Source organism: Microcebus murinus, chromosome 3, assembly GCF_040939455.1.
Source record: "Microcebus murinus isolate Inina chromosome 3, M.murinus_Inina_mat1.0, whole genome shotgun sequence".
Classification (NCBI taxonomy): Eukaryota; Metazoa; Chordata; class Mammalia; order Primates; family Cheirogaleidae; genus Microcebus; species Microcebus murinus.
Genome location: NC_134106.1, coordinates 26,760,690 through 26,781,009, shown reverse-complemented (window position 1 = coordinate 26,781,009; position 20,320 = coordinate 26,760,690). Strand labels below are relative to the sequence as shown.

The window sequence follows — 20,320 nt, the reverse complement described above, 5'->3', positions numbered from 1 at the left end:
CTCAATGGAAAGCAGTAGGCAGATACCTCAAAGAACTAAAAGTAGACCTATCGTTTGATCCAGCAATCATGATTTTTTTTTCCCCACAACAGCCTATAATGAAATCTTCTTAGATTGGCCCCTGGTCATTTCACGCTTGAACCAAGGCCAACTTCCCTTCTCTGGCTGCCTCAGGTCTATCACTCTGACACCTATCCAACCCCATTCAAAAGTTAAAAACTTTAAAATTTTTTTGAATTAATATTAAAGGTACGGCTTTTCAGTTCAGCTTAAAGATATATTATTCTCTGTGTAAGTCTAGGAAATTTTAACATTATCCTACTTCTTAAGATATTTTCAAATATGCTGATATGTTCAAAGAATACTATAATGGTCACCTGCATATACACCTCTTACAGTCAAACACTGTTAGAATTTTGCCATATTTCTGTGTGAAATACATTTGAAAATATAAGCACACCTTGGAGATGATGTGGGTTCAGTTCCAGACACCCACAATAAAGTAAATATCACAATAAAGCAAGTCACATGAATTATTTGGTTCTGCAGTACATATAAAAGTTGTATTTACACTATACTGCAGTTTCTTAAGTATGCAATAACATAATGTCTTTAAAAATGTACATGTCTTAATTTAAAAATACTTTCTTGCTTAAAAAATGCTAACAATCATCTGAGCCTTCAGTGAGTCATTAACTTTTTGTTGGTGGAGGGTCTTGCCTCGATGTTGATGGCTGCTGGCTGATCCAGAGAGGTGGCAATTTCTAAAAATAAAACAACCCATGAAGCTTGCCACATCGATTGACTCTTCCTCTCACAAAAGATTAGTCGCATGCGATGCTGTTTGATAGCATCTTATCCACAGTAGAAGTACTTTCAAAACTGGAGTCGATCCTCTCCCACCCTGCCACTGCTTTATCAACTAAGTTTATGTAATATTCTAAGGCTTTTGTTGCTATTTCAACAATGTTTACAGCTTTTCCAGGAGTGGATTCCATCTCAAGAAACTACTTTCTTTGTTCATCCATAAGAAGCAACTCCTTATCTATTCAACTTTTATTATGAGATTTGCAGCAATTCAGACACATCTTTCAGGCTCTAATTCTAATTTTAGTTCTCTTGCTATTTGTGCCATGGCTGTAGTTACTTCCTCCACTGAAGTCTTGACCCTCAAAGTTATCCATGAGGACTGGAATCAACTTCTTCAAACTCCTGTTAATGTTGATATTTTGATCTCCTCCCACAAACTGTGGACGTTTTTAATGGCATTTAGAATGGTGAGTCCTTTCCACGAGGTATTCAATTTACTTTGCCAAGATGCGTCAGCAATATCCTTATAAATATATTTCTTAAATAATAAGACTTGAAAGTTGAAATTACACCTAATCTATGGGCTGCAGAATGGATGTTGTGTTAGGAGGCATGAAAACATTCATCTTGTACATCTCCATCAGAGATCTTGGGTGACCAAGTGTATGGTCAATGAGTAATAATATTTTCAAAGGAATCTTTTTCTGAGCAGGAGGGTCTAAACAGTGGCCTTAAAATGCTGAGCGAACCATTGAATAAACAGATGTGTTGTTATCCAGGCTTTTTTATTCCATTTATAGAGCACAGGCAGAGTAGATTCAGTATTCTTAAGGGCCCTGGGATTTTCAGAATGGTGAATTAGCATTGGCTTCAATTTAAAGGCATAAGCTGCATTAGCTCCTAACAGAAGAATCAGCCTGTCCTTTGAAGCTAAGCATTGACTTTTCTCTAGCTATGAAAGACCTAGATGGCATCTTCTCCCAATATGAGGCTGTTTCGCCTACATGGAAAAGCTGTTGTTTAGTGCAGCCACCTTCATCAATGATCTTCATCAATGATAACTTGCTGCAGATTCTCCATCAGCCCTTGCTCCTTCACCTTGTACTTTTATGTTATGGAGATAGTTTCTTTCCTTCAACCTCATGAACCAACCTCTAATAATTTCAAGCTTTTCTTTTGCAGCTTCCTCACCTCTCTCCTCCCTGAAAGAATTGAAGAGTTGGGCCTTGCTCTGGATTAAACTTTGGCTTAAGGGAATGTTGTGGCTGGCTTGATCTTTTACTCAGATCACTCAAACTTTCTCCACATAAGCAATAAGTCTGTTTTATATATTTTCGTATCATTCATATGTTCACTGGAATAGCACTTGTAATTTCCTTCAAGAATGTTTCCATTGTATTCGCAACTTGACTGTCTGGCACAGGATGCCTCAGCTTTTGACATGCCTTCCTCACTAAGCTTAATCATTTGTACCTTTTGATTTAAAGTAAGAGACATGTAATTCTCCTTTCACTTCAACACTTAGAGACCATTGTAGGGTTATTAATTGGCCTAATGTCAATATTATTATGTCTTAGCAAATAGGGAGGCCTGAGAAGAGGGAGACAAATGGAACAACCGGTTGGTGGAGCAGTCATTAACACACATAACAATTATTGATTAAGTTTACCATTTTATATGAGTGCAGTTTGTGGTACCTGCAAACAATTATAATAGTAACAAAGATCACTGATCCCAGATCACCATAACAGATATAATAATAATAAATTCTAAAATACTATGAGAATAACCAAAATGTGACACAGAGACACAAAGTGAGTACATGCTATCAGAAAAATGGCACCAATAAACTTGCTTTAAGCAGGATTGCCACAAACCTATTTGCACACAAAATTGCAAATGAAGTGCAATAAAATGAGGTGTGACTGTAAATTATAGACGCCATGGCATTTTACACCTAAAACTTTCAGCATTTATCTCTTAAGAATAAGCACATTCTCCTACATAATAATAGTATTACCATACCTAAGAAAATTAATAATTCCAAAATATCATCTAATAGCCAGTTTCCTAAAGTTTGCATGTATCCCTTAAAGTTCATCTGTTGGAAACTTAATACCCAAAGCAACAAAGTTGGGAGGTGGGGCTTAATAAGAGGTGATTAGGTCATAAGGGCTCTCATGAACAGATTGCCATTATCTCAGGAGTGGGTTAGTTAGTAGAGTGTGTTTGTTATAAAAGCAAGTTTGGTCCCTTCTTGTTCTCTGTACTCTCTTGCCCTTCCACCATCGGATGACACATTAAGAAGGCCCTGGCCAGATGCCAGCACCTTGAGCTTGGACTTCCCAGCCTCCAAAAGTGTGAAAAATAAATTTTTTAAAATAAATTATCCACTTTGTGGTATTCTATTATAGCAACATAAAATGGACTAAGATGCATTTCATATTCAAATTTCCCCAATTGTTCCCAAAATGTCTTTAGAGCTTGTTTTAAGAAAGAAAAAAAAAGATTTAATTAAGGTACATAAATTATAGTTATTGTTCTGTCTCTTTAGTCTTTTTCTAAAAAAGTCATCCCACTTTTTTTCATGGTATGATTTTTTTTAAGGAATCAGGCAATAACACCCTACATTATGAATCTGTCTGATTATTTCTGCTGTCTGTATGTGATGTTTTAAGCTTGTTTTCTTGCCTTCGGTATTCCCTATAAGACGGAAGTTAGATGTAAAGTTTTGATACCATTAAGGTTAGACATTTTTGGCAAGAATCCTTCCAAGATGATGCTGTAGCCTGTATACTGTCTCACAACAAGAGGCACGTGTCAGGGTTCCTCACTATTCATGATGCTGAGTTGATTGCTTGGTCAAAGAGGCTTCACAATACTCTGAAATTGCCACCAAGTCTATATTTATACTGTACGATGCTCTAGGTGTAAAAGGCTTAATAGTTGTACAAAAGCCTGCCAGGAATGCCAAGCTATTCTGTTTATCTGATCTCTTTTGACACCTCTTCCTTGTCCATTTCGGCAATGTTCTCTTTCCTCTGTTTAATTATTCTCCACTTTTGCTCTGTGATCTTGATTTTCTAACCACTCATCCATTTTCCTCCACCATCGAACTAGTTCTGGAAATTCTACTCTATAAAGGTTTCCTGAATTTAAATACACTGATCACAGTTCATCTTAGGTTTTCAATCTGAAGTTTACTGCCTAATTATAAGAAGGTACCACAGAAGCAAGAATGTTTCTGCCAAATTTATTTTAATACCTCTCATAGCAGCATATGAACATATAAGGTGCTTATTGATAACTATTGCATTAAAAGTCCCAGTGGCTGAAATCTACAACTAACAAGAGTGCTCCCACTGAGTAAAACAATAATGAGCATTTATGTAGGTTTTTCAGCCATTTGTTTATCATCTATCTATATATCCTGCCTAAAGCTATGTTTTCAAACCAACCACATCAAGAAAGCACTAATACTTTCCAACACCTTTATAGGATACATCTATATATTATTGACTATTTACCAGTAATGTATTTTTTAATGCCTGGTTCACCCTAATTGCACAAATTAATTGGGGCAATCATTGGCATCCAGCAGCATTTCCCACAAACAGAAAGACAAATAAATATATGCTGAAAATGTTTTCTAAAAACAGGTCTTATTTTGAAGCTCTGTATTTGAGACTACACATGCAAAATGAATTAAGAATTGAGATCACTGTCTGGATCTTTCAGACCAAAAGTCAGATGTATCCAGATAAGGCAAAAGCATTCCACTGAGTTTGAATTATTTGTGTAGCTCCATCAATTACCAAATTCATTTCAATTGTATAGTCCAGTTTAGGCTTACAAGTAAATAATTTGTCTTCATCTTTTCTAGTTAGCAATCACCTTGCCTAATATTATCCAAGAATAATAAGTTTGTTATGCCTCATTTTCTCGCTTTCTCTCATCTGCGTTCCAACTTGGAAACTGAGGAGAAAGGTACTGGGCATGCAATTTTTAAAGGATCTACTTTTTTCCTTTCTCCCTGACCAACCTAAGCTGGAATGACTAAACAATGCAAATAGGACCAAATTCATCCTCCCTCTCCAAGGCTAGTCCAGGGTAAAAATGTGACGTGTATAAAGTTTATCTTCAAGCCCCACTACGCACATCAAAACCTGCCCTTAACACAAAAATCCAGTTTTTATCTCTAAGCTAAATTTAAATTGATGATGTTGCTTTTCCCCAAATCATTTGCTTATACTAGATTTCAACTGAGGAATGAAAAAGCTATGTTAGGTCCCCTGGCGTTAATTAGCACTTCAGGAATCCACAGGCAGATAAAGGCTGTGTTTGCGGGATCAAGCCTGCCCCTGTCTTAGTGAGATTACATGACATAAGCAACCATCTACTCTGACTACTTTTAAGTTTGACCCTACCACTATCAGTACCTCTAAGCTAATATTTGGATAGTTCTATAATATTTGAAAAGCAGGATTCATGTTAATTATCTTGTTTAACTTTAACAAAATCCCATAAGCCCCATTATCTTGTCACCACTTTGCAGATAAGAAAGCTGATTCCCTGCCACCGGCACTCACGGCTCCTACTAAGGTCTCAGAAGCCCACATGGATGCTCTTTTCATCTCAGTGGACAAAACCCATTTTCCCTTCTCCTAGAAGAAAGGTGATAATCCTACCATTGACTGAGTCAGTACCTGAAAATGTTTTCCAGGGTTCTAAAACAGTAAACAATTGATTTTACTACCCCCAAGTATTTTACACACACACACACACACACAATATTTTTTGAATATTGAAGAAACAGAGGAATACTAATAAATGCACCTCATCTAACTCTTCTCATGAGGTTTTTAAACCATAACGAGGCCACAGAACAAAGCCTCCATCATTATCACATAATCTCAAAGCAGGTAGCACCAAGTGGTTAGGGTAGAGGAATCAATACTTATAGATTGTCTTCACTATGCACATTCAATGATGAATTTTAAAGAAAACTCAGCCTTTCTCTCACTTTATGATATAAATATAGGTTTTAAGTTGCAAGTAAATCCAATGTTATTTAAAATGCACTTTAAACAATTCATGCATTGCCCTTCTAGTTACAAATTTTTATCAGAATAAAGTAAAAGATGACATGAATTATTAATGCACAATGGATTAAAAATTCAACTGTACCCACTAACCCATAAACTATTGGCAAAAGGCATAAATATTTTCAAATGTCTTTCTAGAATATATCTCCTTATCATATCACATGCCTGACAAATGCGTTATACACAGAGAGTTCTAACTGAAAAAAATATAAGCAAATAATCATGGATGTCCAGCAACATTTCTGAAAGTTTACTACTGAAAATTATTCTATACATCAGGAATTGGCAAGCTTTTTCTGTAAAGGGCCATATGGTAAATATTTTAGGTCCTGCAGTCCATGTGATTTCGTTGGAACTACTCAATCCTGCAGTCGCAGCATGAAAACGGGCATAGACAATATATAAATAAATGAATGTGGTTGTGTGCCAATAAAACTTTATTCATAAAAACAGGCCTATGGGTCATAGTTTGTCATAGATACTCATTTTTACCAAGTCTGGCTTTCTTATTACAATGATACTATATCTGTTAAATGGAATGCATTACTAAAATGGTCTGGGCAATGCTGCTTACCTGTGACCCAATGGTTTCCTGGAAGCACCGGCCAAGCTGCGTCTTGGCAGTCACAGGATAGACATGAGGAATGACCTGCTGCTGGGAGTACGTGGAATGTACAGTCTGGGTCTTCTGGACAGGAAGCCCTTGGTAAGAGATTTGAGACTGGCCTGGTTGAGCTTCTTTTACCTTCTGGCCTGTTGGGCCATCGATTCTTGAAACCTGATGTATCTGGACTGATGCCTCAGGAGGATGTTTCACGTGGATATTGACTATGTTGGGAGGAAATTTCACTAAAACAGATTGGGAAGAAAACTTTTTAGCCATGAATAATTCACAGGTAAGTCAGGATTTTTAAAATATAAAAGTATATTTTATAAACACACATGCACACGTGTTTATATGCACATACATTATATGTAGGGTAAAACAGATGCATAATTAATATCTCTTTCTGCAGCATAGCCATCAAAATTCTTCAGAATAGAATGGTACACTCAAAATAAAAATTAAACCTGAATTTATATCTTAAAAAAAAAACTGCAATGGTAAAGAGAAATTAAAACTTTTAACAGTAACACATTCGTGAGACACAAGTATTCTTTTCAGTAGAATCATAAAACTATGAAATTCATGTTGACTGTTGTGATAAGTGAGTAGATTTTATTAAATGATAATAAGAAAGACTCACGAATTTGATTAGTTTTTAATTTTTCACAAAATTTCTATTGGAAAAATTTTAGGATTTGTATTTTTCAATTAAAAGAGGAAACCCAACTGCACCAAGTACAATTCTCTTAACCTTAAACGATATATGAACACACACTTTTGTGCTTCTTGTGAAGTGCACACACCTACATAACTCACAGATACCAAAGCATGTTATTTAACATCTGAAACAACATTTACTTTCTGCAGCTTTTAAACAAATCTCATCTTCTGATACAAAAATTCAGGTTTTAAAGAATAGGAGCCAGTAACACTTCTCTGACCCCCTTTTAAAAATTGTGTGTTTTAAAAAAAAAAAAAAAACAGGTTTAAAAGAATGAATGAGTCATAGAATTTTTGAGCTCCAAGTGACCTAGTTTACCTTCCTCTACAGATGAACAAATTGAAGCCCAGTGAGATTAAATGACTGTTCAGAACCAAAACCAAGCAGTCTTCAATTACAAAATTCACCAAAAGATACTGTGTGACCCCTTAGTTTGTTAACGCTGGCAGGGCCCCAACACTGTGTTGCTCATCTTCCCAGGCCTTGCCAGAACAATGACAGGCACATTTATTAGTTCTTGGTGTAAGAGTCACTAGAGAAGGACGGGCTCCTTTTTATTTTCTGATTTCCTAGATACTAATACTCTATGGCCTAGAAAGTACTGCAGTCACATACCTGGGCCCACATTCTGTCTTTACTGCCATTTCTCCGGCCACAACTCCTTTCTGCTTCAGTACCAGCCCTGACCATCTGTGGATACTTGCCTTCTGTGTAGGTTTAGCAGGTTAACACAGGCCTGGCGAATGGGCAAGATGAGAAAAGCTTACCTTTGACCCCCTGCTGGCTAGTCATGGTCAGAGGCAAGGTATGTGTAGAATGGATGACATGTGTCCCCAACACCTTGCCCGGCTGCTGGGAATGCTGATACAGTTTAGGCATGCTGGCACCGTGAACTGGGATCTGACAAAGCTTCCCTGTGAAATTTGGTGGGCACTGACATTTGTCCCTTGAACTGCACTGGCCACCATTCATACATGGAAGATGGCAAATTACTGAAAGAGAAAAGAGAAAATAGAGACAGTTGGTTAGTCTCTCAAAGACTAAGTAGCAATCCACAAAATCCCCAAAACACACAACCCACTGCAGCCATCATATTCAGGACTTTAGAAATGGTAAGGAAAAGAGTAAACACTAGACCCAAAATAGTCTCTATTCCTCACTGCCTTTTTCTTTCCATCTTTGGTCACTTAACTCTCCAGTTTGTGACTGTTCTCCCCCAGAGATGAAAAGAAGAGATCACAGGAAAAGAATATATATGCAATAGCCACAAAGAATTACTGTCTACCACAATGTGATTTTAAGTACCTCTTGCAATCTGTAATTACTTTGTTTTTCTATTTAATTACTAGCTTATTAACTGTCTTCCTAGATTATAACCTCCTTTAGAACAAGAGATATGTCCAGCTTAGCAACCTTTATATCCTTAGCACCTAGAAAAATGTCTGCCATTGATATTAAATAAGTATTATCTCAAAGAATAAATAAATGAGAGTGATAAAAAGATGACTATAGATAACAATGGTATGTTATACAGCTTCAAATAGCTAAAAGGAAGATACTGAATGGTCCCAACACAAAGAAATGATAAATGTTTGAGATGATGGATATGCTAATTATCCTGATCTGATCACTATACATTATATATATCAAAACATCACTATGTGTCCCAAAAATATGTACAATTATTAAGCAGTTGAAAAACACTTAACTTAAAAATAATAATACCTGTTGAAAATGTTTTCTATGTAAGACACTGAACTAAGTGCTATCCAGAACAAGAAAATAGAATAGTTTAAATCACACTTTATAGGAATTTGCAATCTCATTGGGGTACCAAGACGTCAGTAAATCCTAAAATTAGTTAGGAATTAACTTATTTCAAATACCAAAAGATAAGAGGACGTGTTGGGTGAAGAGTTTTAAGAGGAGGTTTTTAACTATGGCTAAATTCAGCTTACGGTCAACCTCTTTATCACTAATGAATTCTTCCTATCAGCGTTTAAATGTCATCAGATTTCCACTGGCTTAAGAAATATAATAAAAGCCCTTCAACTCCATGTCCTTCCAGCTTCTACCCTCTTTAAATCCATTCATCCATAACCAAACTTTCCAAAAGCACTGTCTGTTCATTTCTCAACACACTACCAATATATGTTGGGCCAGTTTATGTTTTCCCTTTCCCAGTCCCTCTTCTGTACGAGGCTGCTATTACGAAGGTCATCAATGGGCTGTAGGTTGCTAAATCCAGTGGACAGATTTCAGTGTTCCCCTGGTTTCCATGATATCTCACTCATCCTTTTTGCTACTTCCTGCTTGCCTCTTCCTGCTTAATATGCTTTACAGACTCTGCTTTCTCCACTTGTCCTTTAAATACTGATGTGCTTTAAGATTTGAAATTTTCTTCTTCACTAACTCTACACACTCGTCTTCTATGACTTCATCCTGTCATATGCTAATGTCACCCAAATTTATATTTCCTGGCCAAAGCTTTCAGCTGAGCTTCAAACTATCTACTACTATATATTGCCATGGAGATAGTACAAACTATCTACTACTATATGTTGCCATGGAGATAGTCCACAGGCATCTCAAACTTCAAATGTCCATCTTCCCCCCAATACTTTCATCCATTCAGTAATCCTTCACCAAAAACCTGGGTGCCACTTCCCCGTTTCCAACCTACTTAAACATTCACACCTGGAGGTCCTCCTTTTGAAACTTTCACCAAAGACGGCCACTTCTTTGCCATTACAGGACGCCACTGCAGCCTCACCACTCATGGATCTCACCTCCTTCTCCACAGTACAGCTACACGGAACTTGATCCAGATCCTCAGCATGCATTGCCCTCTCACCCCTCAACAGCTTTATCCACACTAATCCTCTGCCTGGAATGCTCTTTCCATCTGGCCCCCTTCAACTACCTGATTCCTACTTATCTTTCAGACTCTGTCTGAACCTCGCTTCTTCTAGAAGCATTCTCAGTTGCCCCTCCTCTAGGCTCGAAGCTTTTCCTCTGTGCTTCCATGCAATCTCGCTCACGACCCATCACTCCACATATCGTACTGCCTGACAGTTGTCTGACTACTTCTCTGTGTCCCTCACTCAACCAGAGCTCTGTGTGGTCTAGGAATTTAACTTGTCATGGTTTACCCTGAGCCTGTAGCTCAGAGTCTGGAAGGAAGGAACATATTTATGCCTACCACTTGGTCAAATACCATTCTAGGTAGCAAAGAAGATTCAGTCTTTGCCCTTCAAAAATTTAAGAGCTAAATGGAGAAATTAAATAACACATGATAACTAAAAACACAGATCAGATATCTCACAACTAATAACATTTATCGGGTGTCGAGTGGGTTGGAGGGAGAAGGGGATGGGTATATACAAACATAATGAGTGAGATGTGCAACGTTTGGGGGATGGTCACGCTTGAAGCTCTGACCCAAGGGGGGAAGGGGGACATGGGCAATATACGTAACCTTAACATTTGTACCCCCATAATATGCTGAAATAAAAGAAAAGGAGTATGACAGTTCACTAAATGAAAGAAAAAATACTCTATATCTTATATTATGCAATAAAAAAAAGCAAACATGTTCAAATTATTTCTGGTTAGTTTTACTCAAAAAAATAAAATACTTTAATTCTCAACATTTCTAACATTTTAAATTCCAAAGTACTAAATATTAGCTGCATTATTAGCCATATTATTTTTCCTATATAGTTATAACCTGTACTAAACATTTTTTAATGTTTTGGCAAACATTTTTAAAGGTCATAGAACTCATAATTTTTCCATTGATTATTAAGATGCAAAGTGAGGACTACCTATAATCTATACTAGAATAACTTCGTTTAAATTGTATGAGCCATCTTTTTGTACAAAGACACATTAACAAATTGACTTTTATTAGCTATTTCCAGTATCGATAGCAGACTTTGAAATCTAACATGAACTTAGAAAGGTAGATTGCTTAAATCTACCTTTAAACCCCCAAGATAAATTCCATACAATTGCTTCAAGGATTGTACTAGCATCAGTGGATATAGCAATAATCCCTTAACTCCAATTACCCTGCGTCTCTCTGGTTATTAAGGAAACGGTTTCTGCTTGACTTATTTCAACCAATAAAAGTCCATTATTTATAACCCTTTATGAACAAAAAATAAAGTATCTATTCTCCTGTTCCAGCATTTTCTAAAATCTAAATGACAACATGTACTTCTCAGCTGGAGAAGTACATGTTGAACTCTTTGTGCAGATAATCTTTTTATACCTAAATCAAAGAAAACAAATTTCAAATCAAGGTACAAACTTCAGGATTTAACTATGAATAGTTTCTTTCTGTTTCAAAAGTTCATACCACTCTCAAAATACCACCTAGTGATGCATCGTCTGTGCTGGCAGAGTTCTATGAAACCTCAGAGCATAAAGAGGAAAAGGAATAAGTTATCTTTAAGGTTGACTGAGATGCTTGTGGTATACTGGTTCTACGTCTAGCCATGGCACATATATTTTAGAAAATATAACTAGAAGATGTAACATAGGATGCTGCTGAGACATTCTGTAAGCTCGTCAGCTTGACATTTTGCTGGCCGTTGCCATAATTCACCACATTGCATCACGTGTCACCCTGGAACGACTGCAAATAACAGGAGGTACATGGGCCTTCGGCCTGTCATTCCAGAAAGTGTAATTGCGTGACAACCATTCAAAGTATCTCATGGCACCACTATAAAAGGTCAAAATGAGTAAAAGGAGCCATGCTGGGTAAGAAGTTGGAGGTTTTAAATATGTCAAACATTTCAGCTGGGTTCCACCATTCACTTTTGTCTGTAAAACAACTCGCAATATTCAAAAAATATTCAAACTGGGCTGATCGGATAATATTCACATCTTGTACCACAAACTGGAACCTGGTTTAGAGGAACAAATACTAATGACTTGTATATAAATATGGGCAAGCTGGGTTTTCTAAAGATGTGTACCATAAAAAGGTAGACTCTACCTCTTTCTTTCCTGTTATCTTAGCTGACTATAAAAATTCTTCAGCTGCTTGTTCCCAAAAGGCACTCTGAGAATGTTCTTGACCTTCCTGCAGCGGTATCCTGGCCGCTCCACCCACCCTCTGGCTCTCTGTGCCAGCAGACAGACCGTTTCAAGTTATTGTGGCTAAGGCAGAACAGGGAAAACAAACCTCCATGTGAAGGAAAACCTATATCTGTCAATTCACAGAACATGCACAGATGATTTTGATTTGAATAGCTACTTAAACTTTCCTTCTTGTCTCCGATGAGAAGACTAATGTTCCCTTAAAGGCTTTTAGCATTTTTGCTGATAACCCTTAGAGAAGAGGGAGAGGGAAGAGTAAAATTTTTAGAAAATGAAAGTTAACGCTTGCTTTCTCTCCCTTTTCAGCCAGACAGTGGGTTAATACTGTGGCTGTTGAAAGCTCCCAGGTAACAAATATGTTATATAGTAATTAAATGCTACAGCAAACCACTGCTCACTTTAAGAACCTATGTTGCTCTAAACAAGAAACTATATGCATGCCTCTTAATTTAGCATGTGTCACTGGAGCAAAACAAAAGGAGCTGGAATCCAAGAAGATAGTTTCTTTTCTTCTAGAGAAAGACCTAGCCCTACACATGACCAAGGAAAGAAGCATGTAGACTGGTTTTCTCCTTATGGAATACAGAGATTTATAATCGTGGTGCTCTAAAATTGCCTACTATCAATTCTTGATTGTCTGCTTACTTACACCAACTCAGAGACTTGGTCAAAAACACATATGAGATAGGATGGCCTGGAACAACCTGTCCAAGGAGGTGAACACATTTAAGCTAAACCTAAAAAGAGAAGAATCCAGTGATGAGAAAAGTTGGCAAAAGAGCATTTACAGAAGAACCAACAACATGAGCTAAGATCTTGGGGTGAAGTGGTTTAGAAAGGCCCAGAAACTCAAAGGAGGCTGATGTGGCTGCAGTGTAGGAGGTTAGACGAAGAGGAGACAAGTTGGGTTGCAGAGACAGACAAGCACTAGATTCCTATTTGTGTCCACAAGGACAGGCTGTCCATAAAAGTAGATATAGTAAAACAGGAAGGAAAAAAAAATCAGGTAACACTTAGGACTAAGGCACATCTGAATCACAGGAGACAGACCCAGTGAAAAACAAAGAACAAGGACACAGAAAGCAGTAGGATCCTCCACTTATGCATGTTAAATGTGCACTGTAAATTTGGCTTTTAGTTCCTAACCTTATTTTACATTTTTATATAACTGTTTAGCCAAGTTCATATTAAATATCTGAAAGTTTTAAAGTTCATTAAGTATATAATCATTCTGAAGGTAAGAGGATTTTATTTTTATGTTTTATACAAGTGAGAGACAAGACTAGTATTCTCTGTAGGACAAGCAAAAGAAAAAATAGAGCTCCAAAGAGATCTGGGGGCAAAGAGAATGCTTAGACAGTTGGAAATGTACCACCCACCACACTCTCCCACAAGTGAGCAGCTCTATGACTTTTTTGAAGGATATGTGCATTTTTAGACATCAGATGGGAAAATGCACACATTATAGTTTCATTGCTTTGTAATAAGATCATTTTCTAATTTGTATTTTACAAGAACTAAGAGATTTCACAAATATTCATAGTAGCCAGGCAGTTTTAAACTCTAGATGGAGAGGTTACATTTTTAAAAAGCAAATTAAAATATGCTGTAGGATGTAGGAATGCTCTAGTACCTGCAAAAATGTTAGGAGAGGAGGGATGTTATTAAAAGGAAGTTCCTTCATAGCACCCACCTCAGAACTCCAAGACTATTATCATCATGACCCAACATGATGATGAGATACCATACAAGCATCATTGATTTTAACAACTATTTTTAGCCATTGGTTTTAGTTCACCTGATCAAATAGGGCATTCTCTTTACCTGCTTTGAAAATTAATAAGACCACTTTCATTGCACCCCCACCTATCAAATACTAAGTACATTAGGCTAATGTTAAAGTAAATGCAGCTTTGACAAGTGCAAAAATATCAACCTTAATGCAAACAACAATTCCAAGTATACCATTAATTTTTAATGCTGTTGGACATTAGTAAATGCTTCAATACAGACATTCTGTTTATAATCCAGGAGATATGAAGTCCTATCACACACAGCAGAGCTTCCAATTTGGGATGAAGCCATTCATCATCTCAACTTTGTTTATGGCTTTCTGCTCATTTAGCAACAATCTCACCATTCCTACTGCCCATCTAACATGATCTTAACACTTTGCATAACCTAAGAAGCTCCATATATCAACCATATCACAAAATTCCACTTCATGCCATTCCTCGAAGATGCTGTCATTGTGGCTATTTCCAAATAATTCCCAAACATCAATGCTCTTTTACCCCTAAGAAAAACTTAGCAATATCTGCAGGCTGTAGAGATAGTAAATACACAAATTTCAGACACCTTGAATTTGGGGCCTCCTTTAGTAATAATCTTCAAAAACCTCAAAAATCACTTTGTAGATTACAGTGTCCTTGTCTGCAAAATGCATTTTTGGTGGCTGGGTGCTACAATCCACAGGGTTTTTTCCATCCCTGATATTCTGGTTCTCAAACTCCAACCAGGTTAGTAAATAGAGTAAAATTCAGATTTCCTCATGGCAGGATTTAACTGTTAAAATAAGGGCAAACATTTATCCAGCCTTGTGCAAACTATGTAGAAGGAACCGGAGTTAATCGGTTGAGTGGTGTGCTTTATTTTGATTTTTAATGCATACTCGGACACTGATTCAAATGTAACTTTCACACTTACCGACAAAAGTAGTTAATAAAATTGCTCATGGATGTATAAAAAGTTGACTTCACTTAGGGAAAGGATAATGCTGCACATTAGTGGGCAGTGAAATGGGCTTCATAAAAACAATGACACGCTTCATCCTTACCCACCTTTTACGTGGTATCACTGCAACTATCGAAGGGACATATTGCCATTTCAGTCATTGTAGCTTGGCATTTTCTTTGACATCACTGCAAAATGCTTTCTCAAAAGCCAAGTACCACCATTTAGGCCTAGACTATATACAATAATATTAAAAATAAACTTAAAAACCTTTTAAAATTTGTTTTAACCACTATCACTATAATTTGTAAACTCTATCTGCTGGGTTGCCTCCAGAGAGTAAGCCCATACCCTCATTAAGCTCATTAATATCTGCTGATTATCTATTTATTCTTGAGTCTCAGAAAAGGACTTGAGATGAACCTAAATCTAGAATTTCTAAATATTTACTAAGTCAAAAATCTCAACACACATATTTAACTTAAGAGCACAAAACTGCAATAAAACCTTCTGACATCACAGCCAGTCCAAATTCTTGTAGCCTTTAAAGTCTGGTCCAAACATAGCCTCCAAAAAAAGAAACTATCTTTCAAAGAAAAAAAGAGGATACTACATAGTAAGAAGGAACCCTGGAGATATTTGCAAATGAGGCAGGGGGTAACATCTAACATGATTTCTGTAACATGTACCCATTTTCCGTGTATTCTCATTATTTTATTCCTCTATTATATTTTGAATATACAGCAAAGAAGCCATGATATTTTAATCTCTGCATCCCATACTTCATAGCACAACATTTTACAGACAGGAGTTCAACAAAAAAAAAAATTGGCATTAATTAAATTTTAATGCCCTAAAGATTCCACATGGGAGAAATGCAGCATGCATCTACACCTCTTTTAACACCTCCTTTTTTTCTGACATAACTTTAGCATACACTAGAGAAGGAGTTTTCAATCTACGTCCATACAGTGCTACAGTTTTCACAGAGATGCTAAAAGGGACCTGTTAACCCATCTGATTCAACCACCTTAGTCCACAGTAAAGGAGTGAGGTACAGAGATCGTGTGTGCTTACAATACGAGACCCAGGTTTCCTAAATCCTGTTTAGGGGCTCTTTCCCACACACCTCCTCTAATAGAGGGGGCTGTGTTCCACAGACCTCAGCACACAGTCTGTGCCCAGCCCTTTGCAGACCCTTTCATAGGCAGAGACGTTTTTTGTAACTAGTAATGGGCTGCTGCAATGGAGCTTGAGCTGAGACTGACAGTTTGGCCAGTTGTACATGAAGTAGACTCAGGATCCTTCCCAGGGATCAAAAGCTGCAAGTCAGTCCACTTCTGGACTTTTAATAAAAAAGCAGAAGGACAAAAGAGTTTTCTGGGCCACAGGCACTGGAGGAAGAACAAGAGTAGAGTCAAGAATAATGGAACAAAAAGGGAACAGTGTTTGTTGAAGACCATACATATGGAACACTCCCGTAACTGAAGAACATTCTAGTGCATACTGCTGGTCTATCACCTGTCCCTCAGGGTTCCAGTGAGGTGAGAAGTGAAGGCAAGAAGCTCAAAAAGTGTTCAGTCATTCGGCGACTATTTATTTTCTGTTGACCATGGGCCAGGCACCGTCCGAACACTTGGCAAACATCCATAAAAGAGAGACAAAAATCCCTGCCCTCTTGGCACTTGGGTAATCTCACAGTCTCCGTGAGACTCTGGGCACAAGCAGCATTGCTCTGGAGCCCGGGAGTAGGATTGGAGAACGCGTTACTCTCTCAGCAGTGTGGATTATCAAGCACTTCTCAGGCATGTCAAGGGAATATGAAGCGATGGCAAGAAGGGCACAGACCCCGTGCTCTGGGGCGGGGATCTTCCATGGGGCAGTGGTAAGGCTCCCATGGGACTCCATCTGCAGTGGACCCAAGAGGGTCTTAACAGAAGACCTGGGCAGATGCTATGTGTTGTGGGGCAGGAAGCACCCCTTGGGCTCCTCAGAAATACCTGGGGGTGGGGTGCAGAGAAGATGAAGTTAAGCAAGCAAGGGCTTTAGGCTAGCATAATTTGGTTTATTATCATTCATCTATACCCACAAGCTAGTCCAGGTTACAGTTATAATCACTACAGTTTACATTTGTCTTATGTTATCACTACATGGCCTACATACTGTTACGTACTACATATTGCTACAGAGCCGTAATCACTGATATTCTTAGCAGCTACATAATATTCATAGGCATTCCTCTATTGTCTATCTAGATTGCATTTCTTTTTAACTATTGCAGATAAAGCTGTAATGTAATGTTTCTATTACAGCTTTATCTATAACAGTTAACAGCTGCAACTATTAAAAGCCATAAAAGGAACATCAGAACATCCTCAAGCATATAGTTTTATCCTTTTCAGCAATGACTTTCTGACACATTCGACTAATATTTCCTGATTGCTTAGTATGCACTAGGTAATATGCTAGGAGATACAGTGAACTAGAAAAAGATATATAGGTCAATTACACTAAAGGAACTGTCCCATCATGATGAGGACACAGAGCATGGACATTATGAGCAAGAGCCTGGAATCAGACTGCCAGGACTTTGAATCCCAATTTCATCATTAGTGGTAGGACCTTGGCCAAGTTACTTAACTTTTTTTTTTTTTTTTGCCCCATTTCTTCACCTGAGACTAATAATTGTATCTGGCTTCAAGTAGTCGTTGTTTGGCTTGAATGAGCTCATATATGCAAAGCCTTTAGAACTCAGCATACAGACAGCACTCAGTAAATGTTTGCCATCATCATCAACTTCATGATTATTATGGCAGGGCACAATGGGAACATAAAAAAATGTGAAGCCAAGACAGCATATCAGCAACAAATGGGATATAGAGTTAGGTCGTGCAATATACTTCACGCTGTTTCATTCACTACTCTTCCCAGAACTGAGTGCGGAGCTATTGAATTTCTCAGTATAACGATAGATGAATCTTCCAAAAAGAGTATGCCAATTCATAACATCGATAGCAGTATATTGGCATATCAAACTCACATCTGGTAACAATTGGATTTTATTTTTAAATCTTTTTATTAATTTACTAGTTACAAGATAACGTCTGAGCTATAAACATTTTCTTAAAATCTGATTGCATTATCACAATGTTAATTTTACATGTCTTTACTAAAGATTGTTTATAGCTTCTCAATATTCTATTATTTTAAAATATTGATCATACTTATTTCTCCAGCATGCCTCACACATAGTAGGCACTCAGTAAGATTTTTGAACATTTTCCCACATACTTGTTTACTGGTTTTATTTCTCATTGTTTGAGCTATCTTTTTATCCATATGTTTTAACCTATCTTTTAGAGTCTTAAAGATTTTTTAATTACTTTCATGATGGTTTTTATAGATAATGGGCTTTAAGATCTTATTTGTCCTAATGATGAGGATATCTTTGTCAATCTACTTCCTGTTCATTTTAGTTTGTCTTGGATACACAATTTTTATTTTGTTGTTTTTATATGACTAAGTTTATAAGTTCTTGTTTCTATAATACATTCTATTATTTCAATCCTTAAAAAGCCATTACCCCTCCAAGTATTTGATAAGTAACCTAACTTCATGCTAATGTTTTGGATTATTTTCTTCTCTTTCTCGGTTGATTTATTTAACTCATTCCATCTGGAGTTTTTACCCAGATTTGTATACATATGGATTATAACTAATTTTGAATCAAATTTATCTAAATATCTTAATATTAGTTATTAAACCAAACGTCCTTTCCCTTTAAAAAAAAAAAGATAAGCAGTTATTTTGAACAGAAGGCTTCAAAGGGGGAGAGAGACATAAAGTGGTGGAAAAGAGAAATAAAATCCGACAGTCAGGGTGGAGTCAGGCATGGAAGAACAGAGGAAGAATGCAGGGTGAAAAAGAGCACAGAGACCTTCTAGGACTAACACAAAAGCAGAGAAACTTTCCCCATGGGACATGAAAGAAGAAACACACTGGGCAATAAAATGAAATGGGGTCTGTAAAATTCAGTCAGATGCCAAAAGGAATAAATTCTGGGTAGACAATGTTTGGGAACCACTACTATAAACAAAATCTGCATGGCCCGTCTACAGCTTCTTTTCTATTCCCACCGTCCATGGATCATTACTTTCCCATGGCTCCCTCACAACTATGCTGCCACGGCCAAGCCTATTTTTCTATCCTGGTCTTTTCTTTCTTTTAAAGGGCAGGGATCCCTTTCCATCCTCCCTTCTGAGTAGCAAGCCATCACGTGCAGCACTTAGGTAGGTGAGGCTGGGATGCAGCGCTAGGTGTCAAAATCACCACAATTAGGGAAGTATCCACACCCTAAAGGATATGGAATAGTGTAGCTGCTGGAGGGATAGACATTCAAGAAGCTCAGCCTCAGATCTTTCTAGACACCTCAACTGGAAAACCCTTAGGAAGGAAAACAGGCTCCTGATGCCTTTTTTACATGCTAAGAAGCCCAGGCTAATTGTGGCCTTTAAATCTCATGCAAAAATGCCCAGGGAAAACTGGCTTTAGAGGCCTCTCTAGACTGGTGGTACACCATTCCAAACACCGATGGGTTTCAAAGTTTTACATGTAAATTAGAGGATACAGACAAAGTCTAGATAGAGATTGCCTAAAGTGCTCAGAATGAAAATGGGCTGAATAACTGAGAATTGTTTCCATGATTTAGATACTGATTTCTACTTCAGTTAATAAGAAAATAACTGATTTTCCATTTTTTCTGCCTTTAGATCTACAGGCCTTAGTTGAAGAAACTGAAGTCAGAGGTCAAAGAATGGCTCTTCACAAATATAAAATATTAGAAATATGTAAGACTGCATCATAAATATCATTTCACAACCTATTAGATAAAAAAAATTTTAATTCAGCCTGCTTATCTTACACAGCACCCATTCTCTGTGCTTGTATGCACAGAGTGATGAGAATGTCTAATAGGAAATAGAAAATGACTTACAGATATTGTCACAAATTCAGATGGAGAGCAAATAGGTTCCCAAGTAATTTCCAACTGGATCACACCTTCAGAGACAGAGTCACTTGAGCTAAAAGCCAAGCACACCAACTTCCTGTCTGACAATTTCAGAGATTCCCTACCACCAGTGGAAGAAATCTAGCCCACACTCATGGCAGAAAGGCTCTTCCTGATACCTGCCCAGTCTTCCCTACTGCTATTGCTGTCACATGTTCTGCAGT

The 20,320-nt window shown here is 37.4% G+C and overlaps 1 protein-coding gene across 10 annotated transcripts in view; it reads right to left on the bottom strand.

Moving 5' to 3' along the window:
- The window catches only part of LTBP1 (latent transforming growth factor beta binding protein 1), a 401,756-nt gene that overhangs the window by 185,666 nt on the left and 195,770 nt on the right, over positions 1-20,320 (bottom strand). For all 10 annotated transcript variants that reach the window (XM_012788393.3, XM_012788394.3, XM_076000662.1 and 7 more), the window contains 2 exons: positions 8,011-8,235; positions 6,490-6,764 (listed from right to left, as the gene is read on the bottom strand). In XM_012788393.3, coding sequence (XP_012643847.1) covers positions 6,490-6,764; positions 8,011-8,235 — 500 coding nt within the window. The remainder of the gene's footprint in view (positions 1-6,489; positions 6,765-8,010; positions 8,236-20,320) is intronic.